Here is a 12,347-nt window from a genome sequence, read left to right on the forward strand (position 1 = left end):
CACGTGACCTTCATATCACATGCAAAATCCTTTAGTGAATTGACCTTAGTGTGTTTTATGAAGTCAATGTCTAGGATGGGGCTTGTCTGCCATCTGCTATCACAGCACAAAACAAACTTCTGTTTTCCCTCCATTAAAATGGCGGACGCTACAGGTTTGTGCTTGTACGCTAGAACTTTATTGTGCGCAGATCACTTTTACAAACACCTTAACACTTTCCGAGCATGGTGTGCGGCGCGCCGGAAGTGACGTCCGGTTTGCGAGCCGGGAGGCTTCCCCGTACGGAGGTGGATCGTTCTGATTAGACCTCGGCCGGCTGGGAGGAAATCTTTTCCGTAAGAGGGGTAAGTGGTGATTTATAAAACGTGTTACCGGTCTCCTTACAGCAGCCGTGTACAAGGCGGGCTCTGCTACACCACGTGACCGGTGTGTAGGAGGGCGAGCGACCAGCCTGGAGCCCTCAGTATGGCCGGCCACAGGCACATGCGTACTGCTGGGTGACCGGGGCAGCCATTGTATACTTTGTAGGGCTGAAGCTGTATTGATATGTTCCTGACTGACGCAGACCAGAAATGGCGACCAGTTCACATAAATGGTAAAGTCACTGAGTGGCCTGTGGCCCCTGTCTCTTATTGGGCCCCTGTAGGTGTTTGTGTTTAGTGCGCATATAGACCCGTGAGGGGGAAATTCTGGTTCTAGTTTTAGAGGGTTCGGTGTATTTCTCTCACACTATTCTACTATGTTCTGTCTATTCCTCCGACATCCAGCCGGGTGTTGTGGCGCCTCCTCCGCGTCCGGCCGACTGTTGTGGCGCCTCCTCCACGTCCGGCCGGCCGTTGTGGCGCCTCATCCGGCCGGCCGTTGTGGCGCCTCATCCGGCCGGCCGTTGTGGCGCCTCATCCGGCCGGCCGTTGTGGCGCCTCATCCGGCCGGCCGTTGTGGCGCCTCATCCGGCCGGCCGTTGTGGCGCCTCATCCGGCCGGCCGTTGTGGCGCCTCATCCGGCCGGCCGTTGTGGCGCCTCATCCGGCCGACCGTTGTGGCGCCTCATCCGGCCGACCGTTGTGGCGCCTCCTCCGCGTCCGGCCGGCCGTTGTGGCGCCTCGTCCGGCCGGCCGTTGTGGCGCCTCGTCCGGCCGGCCGTTGTGGCGCCTCGTCCGGCCGGCCGTTGTGGCGCCTCGTCCGGCCGGCCGTTGTGGCGCCTCGTCCGGCCGGCCGTTGTGGCGCCTCGTCCGGCCGGCCGTTGTGGCGCCTCGTCCGGCCGGCCGTTGTGGCGCCTCGTCCGGCCGGCCGTTGTGGCGCCTCGTCCGGCCGGCCGTTGTGGCGCCTCGTCCGGCCGGCCGTTGTGGCGCCTCGTCCGGCCGGCCGTTGTGGCGCCTCGTCCGGCGTCCGGCCGGCCGCGGTGGCGCCTCGTCTGGCGTCCGGCCGGCCGCGGTGACGCCTCCCACCGTTTCCGGCCGGCTGTTGTGGCGCGTCTGACGTGTCTGGCCGGCTCTTGTGGCAGAAGAATGGATTTTGCAGAACGCATGCAGAGAACTCGCTTCTCTGCGCCATTTATTTTTCCCAACTTGTTGCTGGGCAGATTAAAATGCATCAAAAACACACTACCTGCATTTCTACAGCATCTAAATTGATGTCTATTGAACCAAAACACAACGTTTTGCATTTAAAAAAAGTCCCTAACACATTGGATGAAAATGCAGAGATATGAACGTGTCCTATAGGAAATCATGTTAAATGGACTGTAGTGCGCTTCTGCAAAATGCTGCGGAAACCGCTTAGGTGTGAACCTAGACTGAATATGCTACACCCCCTTCCCTGTGACAGCACGTGTTCCTTCTCCCCGCAGACACTGGCACATATGCAAATGGATTGGCTTTGTCTGCACAGCCATGTAATTTATTCAGAGGGATCTGTTAGTAAATAAACTACTAGTCCCGTCTGCCACTGAGGTAGATGGACTTGTAGTTTCAGTGGACTGCGAATGTGCTGATCAGCTGCTCTTAGTCTATTGCAATTTCCTACAGTTCTGAAACTGACAGCACAGAGCTGGAGGAAGAGTGTAAAGGAGCCTGGCATTGCACCCACAATCCAGTAATCATGGGTGCAATTCTCTGCAGGCTCCTGAGATAAAAAATAAGTACACATTTTTTGGTCATGCAAAAATGTACATTTAATATTTTATTTTACATAAAGTTCCACTTCTTTAACCACTTGCCCTCCAGAGGATTTCCCCCCCCCCCCTTACTGACTAGACTATTTTTTGCATTCTGGCACTGCGTTATTTTAACTGACAATTGCGCGGTCATGCATCGGTGCACCCAAATTAAATTTATGTCCATTTTTTCCAACAAATGGAGCTTTCTTTTGGTGGTATTTGATCGCCTGTGTGTTTTTTATTTTTTGCGCTGTAAAAAAAACCCTGACAATTTTGAGATTAAAAAACAATATTTTTGACTTTTTGCTGTTAAACATGTCCAGTAAAAAAATTTCAAACAAATTTCGGCATTGTGAAGATTCTCTCACTTCTCTACATCCCAGAATAGAGGTGTAGTTATCACCCAAACGTGAAGGTGCTGACAGCAACAATAACATTGTCAGAAATTCTACCACTTCCCCACTCTACTGGAGATGTTTTATCTGTTTTTTTTAAACCTTTTTTATTTTTTTACACATTTTTCTTTTTTACTATTTTCTATTTTAAATACTTTCATCAGAGTAATGCAATGTTACCATAGTAACATTATACTACTCTGGGGGGGGGATGATCAGGGATTTTTTTCTTTTATACAATTTGCATTGCAGGAGCAATGAGGATCATTGCTCCTGCAATGCAAAGCTTGCTTTGAACTGTCATGAATGACTGGCTGTGATTGGCTCCAGCTGGTCACATGGTACAGGGTTATTGTGGACCAATTATTATTGTGCAGCAATCACAGCTCAACAGGAACAGAAGCAAAACATTTATAAATCAGATTGATTCACGTAATCACCGGGTCCCAATTACCAGGATTCTCATTTTCTTTGTTTCTATTATAAAGTTTTGCAAACAGGTAATTTTTCTCCTTCACCGATGTGCGTTGATGAGGCTGCACTGATGGGCACTGATAGGCAGCCCTTATGGGCACTGATGAAGTGGCACGGATAGGCAGCACTGGTGAGCTCTGATAGGTGACACTGCTGGGCAGCACTGATGGATGGCAATGCTGGGCACAGGTGGGCAGCACTGCTGGGCACTGATCATCAGGGGACTGATGATCAGTGCCGAGAACTTCTTTGACAATCGGCAGTACTTTCCTAACGCTGTGACAGCAACTCAAAATGGTACTCAGTAGTTTGTATGGCCCCCACGTGCTTGTATGCATGCCTGACAACATCGGGGCATGCTCCTAATGAGACGACGGATGGTGTCCTGGGTTATTTCCTTCCAGATCTGGACCAGGGCATCACTGAGCTCCTGGACAGTCTGAAGTGAAACCTTGCAGCGTCAGATGGACCGAAACATGATATCCCAGAGGTGTTCTTTTGGATTTAGGTCAGGCGAGCATGGAGGCCATTCAATGGTATTAATTTCTTCATCCTGCAGGAACTGCCTGCATACTCTCACTGCATAAGGCCGGGCATTGTCGTGCACCAGGAGGAACCCAGGACCCACTGCACCAGCGTAGGGTCTGACAATGGGTCCAAGGATTTCATCCCAATACCTAATGGCAGTTAGGGTGCCATTGTCTATCCTGTAGAGGTCTGACCAAAACGGTCATGCTGAATGATATTACAGGCAGCATAACATTCTTCATGGCTTCTCCAGACCCTTTCACGTCTCTTATATGTGCTCAGGGTGAACCTGCTCTCATCTGTGAAAAGCACAGGGTGATAGTGGTGGACCTGCCAATTCTGGTGTTCAATGGCAAATGCCAATCGAGCTCCACTTGAGGGCGTCGGGCCCTCAGGCCACCCTCATGAAGTTTCTGATTGGTCAGAGACATTCACACCAGTGGCCTACTGGAGGTCATTTTGTAGGGCTCTGGCAATGCTCATCCTGTTCCTCCTTGCACAAAGGAGCAGATACTGGTCCTGCTGATGGGTTAAGGACCTTATATGGCCCTGTCCAGCTCTCCTAGAGTAACTGCTTGTCTCCTGGAATCTCCTCCATGCTCTTGAGACTGTGCTGGGAGACACAGCAAACCTTCTGGCAATGGCATTTGATGTGCCATCCTGGAGGAGTTGGACTGCCTGTGCAACCTCTGTAGGTTGACGTGATGCTATACTGATTAAAAAGTGTTCCTTTAATTTTTTTGAGCAGTGTATATAGGTGCAAACAGCCGCCTATAATTGTTCACTTATATTGAATAGAGAATTGTGCAGAGGGTATTTTGCTTATTGATATAAAGCTAGATGCAACATGTTTTTGTTAAAAATGTATTAATCATGTGTATGCAGTTAACGAAAACACATGGTAATGATGTGAAGTTTCTATTTTATACATTGGTCCAACTGGATCAAAAATATATTGTAACTAAAAATATCACTCTGTAATATACTTTCATGTGTTCTGGCACCATCTAGTGTCCAAATAGCAAATGTGCTGCTAGAGAAAAGTTGCAATAGCCTTATTAAAAGACTCCTGTCATGAAAAATCATGGAGGCTGCTATTATTATTATTTCTTGCTTTAATCACTTGATCTCAGGAAGGTTTTTCCCCCTTTGTGACCAGGGCATATTTTTTCCTATTCAGCACTGTGCTGTTTAACTGGCAGTTGCTTGGTCATGCAACTCTGCACGCAAATTAAATTTATACCTATTTTTTCACTCAAGTAGAGCTTTCTTTTGGTGGTATTTGATCACCACTGGGGTTTTGATTGTTATATAATCGAAACTATCAAATTTTGGAAGAAAAAAAACATGTTTTCTTAGTTTCTGTTCTAAAATTTCTTGGTAAAAAAATTATTGTATATTATTTACTCTGTGTGAAAGTTGGAGACTACAAACTGTGTGTGTGTGTGTATATATATATATATATATATATATATGTGTGTGTATGTATATGTGTGTATATATATATATATATATATATATATATATATATATATATATATATATATAATTTGAAAATTGATCAGACCTGATGTACTGATGGCCTATCTCATTTCTTGAGGCCCTAAAATGCCAGGACAATAAAAATACCCCCAAATAACCCTCTTTGGAAAGTAAACAGTCCAAAGTATTTAGTAAGAGGCAAAAGTTTTTTGAAGTTGTACATTTTTTTTTATAATTTTTTTTGGAAAATGAAGAAATTAAAATAGTTTTTCTTTTTTCTTCACAATTTTTTTCAGTGATCAGGCATACTAAGTGGTAATGGGGCCCCAAATCAATTATAGGAATTAGGCTCTGTGAGCACTGTAATTAGTGTTCATCACCACAATATTGATGTAGGAGGAGCCACCCCTGATGCCCTTGGTAGAAGTCTTGCTTTGCCCACTGCTGCTGTTTTCCCCACTCCGGATAAATGAATTTGTGTCAGGACATAGACACTTGCTTTCACTGCCTCTTTCCTGCTACCATTCATTCATCTGGTTGGCCAGTGACAGGAGTGGGTAGCATGCAGTTCATGTGGGACTCAGTTTGTTGGACCTTATTTTAAGTCATTCACCTCAAACAAGTAGGCAGATCTGAAAGGTTGAAAAAAACATTTGAAGTCCTCATTTGCTAGCTTATTCTGGGATAATGCTTTGAAGTTTAGAACAAAGTGGGTCTGCATGACAGTCAGGCAACTAGCATTATCAGAAGAGATCAGTTATGGTAACTTTTATTTTTCTCCCATGACAGGTTTCCTATTAAGAGTAAATTTAGTTTTAGTGAAGTTGTCCTTTTTAAATGTATAGACTAAAAGTTCAATACATTTTTGTTTTGCAGACTGATCTACTCCAAATGGGGGATGAAAAAGAAAATTGGAAGGTAAAAACACTGGATGAGATATTGCAAGAAAAAAAGAGGCGGAAAGAACAAGAAGAGAAAGCAGATTCTAAACATAGAAATGTAAGCCTTTTGCCCTGTGCTTCATAAAACAGATCTGAATGATGTCTGACAACAGATGTTCAATCAGGGCTGGGCAGGCTCCACAAGTCGTGTAGTTCATGTGCTACAAGACTCAATTTAAATAGAAACCCTTTTCACTACATCCCTGCTCTGCTGAATTGTTTCCAGTACTAACTTAAACTCCAGGAAAAACCTACACCAAAACTCCTCCCAAAATTTCCTCATACGGCATGATGGTAAGTGAGCAGTCTTACTGTTCTTACAGATGGTACAGCAGCCCTCAGTCATAAAAATTTGTTCCCTGCCATGCTTTGCTCTGTGGAGGGCTGCAGTTTACAGGCAAAGAGCAACTTGCTGGCAGTGTTGCATTACAGCAGGGCACATATTTTTACTAAGCCTGTGGGTTGCAGCACCATCTAGGGGTGTTGAATTAGAATTCAAAAAGTTTTTCTGCCAGCAGTGGTCCAAATCAGATGTATCTGTGATGGCTGAGTTCATTCACTTTGCAGTCCCCTTCTTACATCATTGCCCTCAGTCCCCCAGCATATCGCATCCCCGCCTTCACATTACAGCTTCCCTTTACATCAGCATTCTTCAACCCCTCCCCCCTTTTTCCCTTTACATCACAGTCCCCCTTCACATCGTTATCCCCCTCTTTCACTATTTATCCCTTAGCCCCCCTTTACAGCACATTACCCATTCACAGCAATATCCTTGGCCCCCTTTACAACCCAATAACCCATTCACAGCATTGTTCTTAGCTCCCCTCTTCACATCACAAACCCCCACCTTTACAGCATTGTCCATAGCTCCAATTTACATAATTTTCTTCCTTCAATCTTGTCTTTCAGACCCCTTTTACATCACATTCCCTCTTCACAGCATTGTCCTCAGTGCCCCCTTCACATCACCCCCCCCCCCCCCCCCCTTCACATCACCCTTCCATTTTCCCCTCGCACAGCACTGCTTTAACCACCTTCACATCGCCCTCCCCCTTTCCTTTTCCAACTGTGTCTTAGCCTACCTCATGATACAACACCCCCCCCCCCCCAACCCAACCCAGCGCAGTTCTGGACGGATGGTGAGAACTGCCCAACTTCTTATATTGGCAGGCTGATGATTGTTTGCTCGGACCTCCCCGCATCCTTTAAATCAGTATATTGGAGTTTTAAAGAATTGCGACATTTTGCAAACCAAGAGTGCAGGCACCATGTCTGCCTCCTCTTTCCTAGGCCGCGATACAAACTTTGAAAAATGCACAGGCGCATTTTAGATACATTTTATTCTCCGCCTAAAAGTAGTTTTCTGCTCTTAATTGCACTTTATAGAAAAAATGTAGCGTCCTTCCCCCCCCCCCCCCCCCCCATAAACACACCTTCCAAATTATGTCTGTTTTCTCAATGGAACAAGTGTTCTTGGTCTCATAAAAAGGTACTTCTGAGATCATTATGCTGTAATTGGAAGAGTAGGAAGAATACATATAGCACTTTTTTTTGTGATGTCAGGGCATGTGAAATATAAGGATGCAGTTCCAGATCCTTAAAAAAGAAAAAAAAAAAATAACAGTAAGGGGTGAAAAGGACTATGGGGTTGATTTACTAAAACTGGAAAGTGCAAAATCTGGTGCAGCTCTGCACGGAAACCAATCGGCTTCCAGGTTTTATTGTCAAAGATTAACTGAACAAGCTGAAGTTAAAAACTGATTGGCTACCATACACAGCTACACCAGATTTTGCACTCTCCAGTTTTAGCAAATCAACCCCAATACATTTATAAGTTTGAGTCTTAAAGGGGATCACCCAAAAGGGGAACTGCCGCTTTAAGCACTCGTCACCTGCTCCCCTTTAAGAATTGGCATCTTTGGGGAGCGGGCGCCCAGTTTTGACAGGAATCCCACTTCCACCCCAACCATTTAGGCAATCAGAAGTGAAATTCAGCCCCCCCCCAGTCTTCTAGGATATGTGACAGGTCCCAGAAAGCTACGGGACCATTCACAATGCGCAGCGCTGTTCACACATGCACAGTGGGCACCCGGCTGTGAAACTGCAAGTTGTCACAGCCAGGTGCTCACACATAAGATGCCAGGGACATAAGACGGCAGGTGAACCCAGCTGGGATGAGCATACCGCTTGATCGTGGGACAGGTGAGGGGCTGTTTTTCATTTATAGCAAAGTTCTGGTCATTCTGGAGTTTGTGAACACAGCTCTATTTAAAAACATAGTTTTTCTTAAAATTCCTATCTGAATTTCCATCGGTAGGCTGATGATCGAGATTCCAAGAGAGATTCCTTGGAAGAAGGAGAGCTGAGAGATCACAGGATGGAGATCACTATTCGAAATTCACCTTACAGACGAGAGGACTCAATGGAAGACAGGTATGTTTTCTATGCCATTCTCTGTGTTGAGTGAAGAAGAACCTCATGCCAAACACAAATTAGTACCAATTACAAAAAGCTGTTTGTCCCTTTGGCTAAGATTTGGGCCCGATGCACATATTTTTCTGCATTGATCACCTAGTAAAGATCATACTGGCATTTTACCTACCTTCTCCAATGCTGTCTTTGACTTCCTTCTTGGTCCAGCACTGCCCCTCCTCTTTAGGGCAGAATAACAGTCATGTAATTCTGCCTATTTCCTGTGAGCCCAGCTTGTCAATTACATGCCCCCCAAAGGGGCACACCATGAAGTAGGCTGGCCTCACAGCAGCTTAGTCCTGGATGAATGCCCACCACCTATTGCTGTTGGCGGTAGAAGAGGAAATGTCAATGATGTCATCAGCTCCAGGTAAGTCCGTTTCTATACTACACTAGGAAGGGATGGTAGAGTGGAGCCTTTTAAACTCTTTGTGTCCTGACCCAGTTGTTTGGCTTGTAATCTCTTGGTTTTAGGCTGTTGAATCATCAAGAGAGGATTTTTATTTAAATATATTAAATTCTTCCAGAGGTGAGGAAGATGATTCACTCGCTATTAAACCACCACAACAAGTTTCCCGGAAAGAAAAATCCCACCACAGAAAAGATGAGAAGAGAAAAGAGAAACGCCGACACCGCAGCCACTCTGCTGAAGGAGCTGGAGGTTGTTGTAGTTTTAATAACTTACTGGTTTTCTGGAATGTGGAGGGGTTTAATAAGTTTGCGTATGTACAGCCAAATGTTTTGCTTCAGTTTTTGATGGCAAAAGGATTAAAACCCTACCAGTCAATTTTCTGCTGTCTCTGTCTCACTGGGGAGATGTCTCTCCACTTCCTGTTTTGATGATGCCACAGGAAGTGAGAGGAAATTTCTTCAAAGTAAAAAAGGATGCCACAGTATTTCCCCTCACCTCGTTTTCCTGTAACGGCTCTAAAATTTTTCATCTATCATCACTCTGTACCAGATATAGTGGTCATCCGGACAAACAGAGATTGATCCTACCTAATGGGGACACAGACAGTCATAAAAACTCCAACCCACAGATAACATTGCTTAAATTAGAATACCATATGCCACATTTCCTGGTTGTTGGTTGTGTAAATCTACTAGAAACTCAAATAGTTCTCAAAACTTAGAAGAGCAAATCACATTCAATCAGTATAGTGCTGAATAGAAAGAAAAAACTGTCTGCTTGTGAAAGTGGACAAGAAGAATGTATCACTGTCTACTGGCACTATTGTCTTTAGCTCAATCTCCTGGGGTACTTTTCTACCACTAAGCGGTTATGTAGAGCAACTTTCATGGGATTTAGGGATCTGATCCTCCCAATGGGATGAAGTATTTTGAGCTGATGTGCTCCGGCATACATATCTGGTGATATCCAACTTCCCTACATAGGAGTCTTTTTTCTGATGATAAATTGCATGTTTGGACATTTTGGATACTGCTACACTGATAACTGCTATGTCTGTCTGACTGCTATGTTTGCAACTGTATGCTACTGGGATCCAACTACTTGTTGCAATTTCAACAAGTCATTTATTCCCCCATGTTGCAGAAGGCTTGATTGCTTTTTATTATTAAGGGCGGTTTCATTCCTTTAATGAGCGTTTCACCATGCTGATGTACACTGATCAGCCATAACATGACCGCTGATCCTGTTAAAGTGACATCTGAAAGTGGGTGGCTTATATTAGGCAGCAAGTAAACATGTTGGCCTTGAAGTTGATGTGCTGAAAGGAGAAAAAAATTAACATCATAGTTTGTTGTGTATGGGGCTGGTAACCACTGAAATGTCAGGGTGCCAATGCTGACCCATATCTACAGCCAGAAGTGCCTACGTTGGGCATGTGAGCATCATAACTAGGCCAGAGAACTGTGGAAGAAGGAGGCCTGGTCTGATGAATTATGTTTTCTTTTACAATATGGGAAAGGCTGGGTGCGTGTGCTTCGCTTACCTGGAGAAGAGAGAGCACCAGGATGCACTGTGGGCAGAAGGCAAGCCGGGCTGTATACAGTGTGATGCTTTGGGCAATGTTTTGCTGGGAAACTTTGCATGTTGCTATTCATGTGGAAGTAACTTTGAAATGTACCACCTACCTAAACATTGTTGCTGACCAATTGCCCCTTCCTGGAAAAGCTATTCCCTGAACAGAATGTGACCTGCCACACTGAAAAAAACGAATGAATAATGTTTTGATAGACACAACAATGAGTTTGAGGTGCTTGGCCTCCAAATTCTCCAGATCTCAATTCAATTGAGGATCTGTGGCATGTGCTGATAAAAAAAAGTCAGATCACAGAGGCCCCACCTTGAAACTTACTTATATTCTGATTATTTTTTTAACTTTTATTTGAAAATATCTTATGTGGATTAACGTCCTTTGTTGTAAATTAACCGCTTCCCCACCACCCTATAGTATAACTACTGCTACAGGGATGCAGGGCTGCGCAAAATCACGTCTATATATACACGTGATTTGCATTTCCGGATTGGGGGGGGGTTGCCACCCTACCCACGTCGCCATTGGAGGCTACAGATGTCAATCACTGGGTCCCGGCCGTAGATTCCCTGCCGACACCGGGTATCACAGAGTAACACTGACAGGGGAGAGGCCTGTGTGTAACAACACAGATCTCTTTCCTGCCAGCAAGAACATGCACAGCAGAGAAATACACACACACAGCACAATATGTAAAACAGTACAAGGTTAACCCTTTGATCGCCCCAGATGTTAACCCCTTCGTGCCCAGTGTCATTAGTACAGTATCAGTGCTTTTTATTAGCACTGATCACTGTATTAGTGTCATTTGGATGTCAGTGGCAGTTAGTTCTGAATCCGTGAGAATACCCACTGTAGTCCCGCAGTTGCTGATTGCGGCCATTACTAGTATAAAAAAAAAATTCCAATGTATATACCGCCATTTGTAGATGCTATAACTTTCGTGTAAGCCAATTAATTTATATGTATTGGGATTTCTTTTTAGCAAAGACATGTAGCAGAGTACATTTTGGCTTAAATTTATGATGAAATTTGATTTTTTTAAATTTTTTTATTGGATATGTTTTATAGCAAAAAGTCAAAAATACAGGGTTTTTATTTATTTTATTTTTTTTCTTCAAAATTGGCATTTTTTTGTTTATAGTTCAAAAAATTAAGACTGCACAGGTGATGAAAGAAAGCTCTATTTGTGAGGAAAAAAAGGACGTAAATTTAATTTAAGTGTAGTATTGCATGACTGTGCAACTGTCAGTTAAAGTAATACAGCACCATATCGCTAAAAATGGCCTGGTTTAGGAAGGGGTGTAAATCCTTTGGCGAGCAAGTGGTTAATGGTGTTGTACTTGGATAATTAACGATGTGTGCTGGTCTTATATTATGTTATTTTGAAAAAATGTAATTTCTTTTTCCCGCCATTCAGTGGAGATTTCACTATAAAGATTGAGTGTGCTTTGTTCTTCAAAGTTTTGAGGAATATTTGATTTTTCTATTTGATTTATGTATGCTCATCAGTTTTTCCCAGGAGATGTGGCATATGATATTCTATTTTAAGTTAATTTAATTTTGGGTTTTTTTATAGTTACTTTATACTGCAGTATTTTTGTTTGTTGTTGGTATATTTTATCAATTGAGGACACCTGAAGTTCGTTTTTATATTGCTATCTGTTCTAATAAATGTTTTAGAGACAGAATGTTTTCCTCTGTGTTTTTCCCCTTGTGAGAAGTTTCATGTATTTTGTTGATTTTATTTATTTATTTTTATTTGATTTGGACTGACTTTTCATGGGGTTATTTACCTCCCAATTTGCTGGATTTTATTCCTGGCTAGGTCCCCAGAGAGGATGTTTTCTCTCCCTTTGTGTCCTGCCGACAAGACGAGAAAGAATGGGGACACAGGG

The 12,347-nt window shown here is 43.9% G+C and overlaps 1 protein-coding gene across 17 annotated transcripts in view; it reads left to right on the top strand.

Moving 5' to 3' along the window:
* Nucleotides 1-225: 225 nt before the first annotated feature.
* The window catches only part of LOC149463075 (cyclin-dependent kinase 11B), a 74,062-nt gene continuing 61,940 nt past the window's right edge, over nt 226-12,347 (top strand). For 5 of the 17 annotated variants that reach the window (XM_089675963.1, XM_089675966.1, XM_089675968.1 and 2 more), the window contains exons 1-4: nt 476-595; nt 5,913-6,035; nt 8,295-8,410; nt 8,977-9,110. In XM_089675963.1, the coding sequence (XP_089532089.1) occupies nt 593-595; nt 5,913-6,035; nt 8,295-8,410; nt 8,977-9,110 (376 nt within the window). In that variant the 5' untranslated portion in view covers nt 476-592. Of the gene's footprint in view, nt 345-475; nt 596-5,912; nt 6,036-6,065; nt 6,272-8,294; nt 8,411-8,976; nt 9,111-12,347 lie in introns of those variants that run through there. The other 12 variants (XM_089675971.1, XM_089675976.1, XM_089675970.1 and 9 more) reach the window with 9 other exon arrangements.

Source organism: Staurois parvus, unplaced genomic scaffold, assembly GCF_062004578.1.
Source record: "Staurois parvus isolate SC_StPar_1 unplaced genomic scaffold, SC_StPar_1.0 ptg000160l, whole genome shotgun sequence".
Taxonomy (NCBI): Eukaryota; Metazoa; Chordata; class Amphibia; order Anura; family Ranidae; genus Staurois; species Staurois parvus.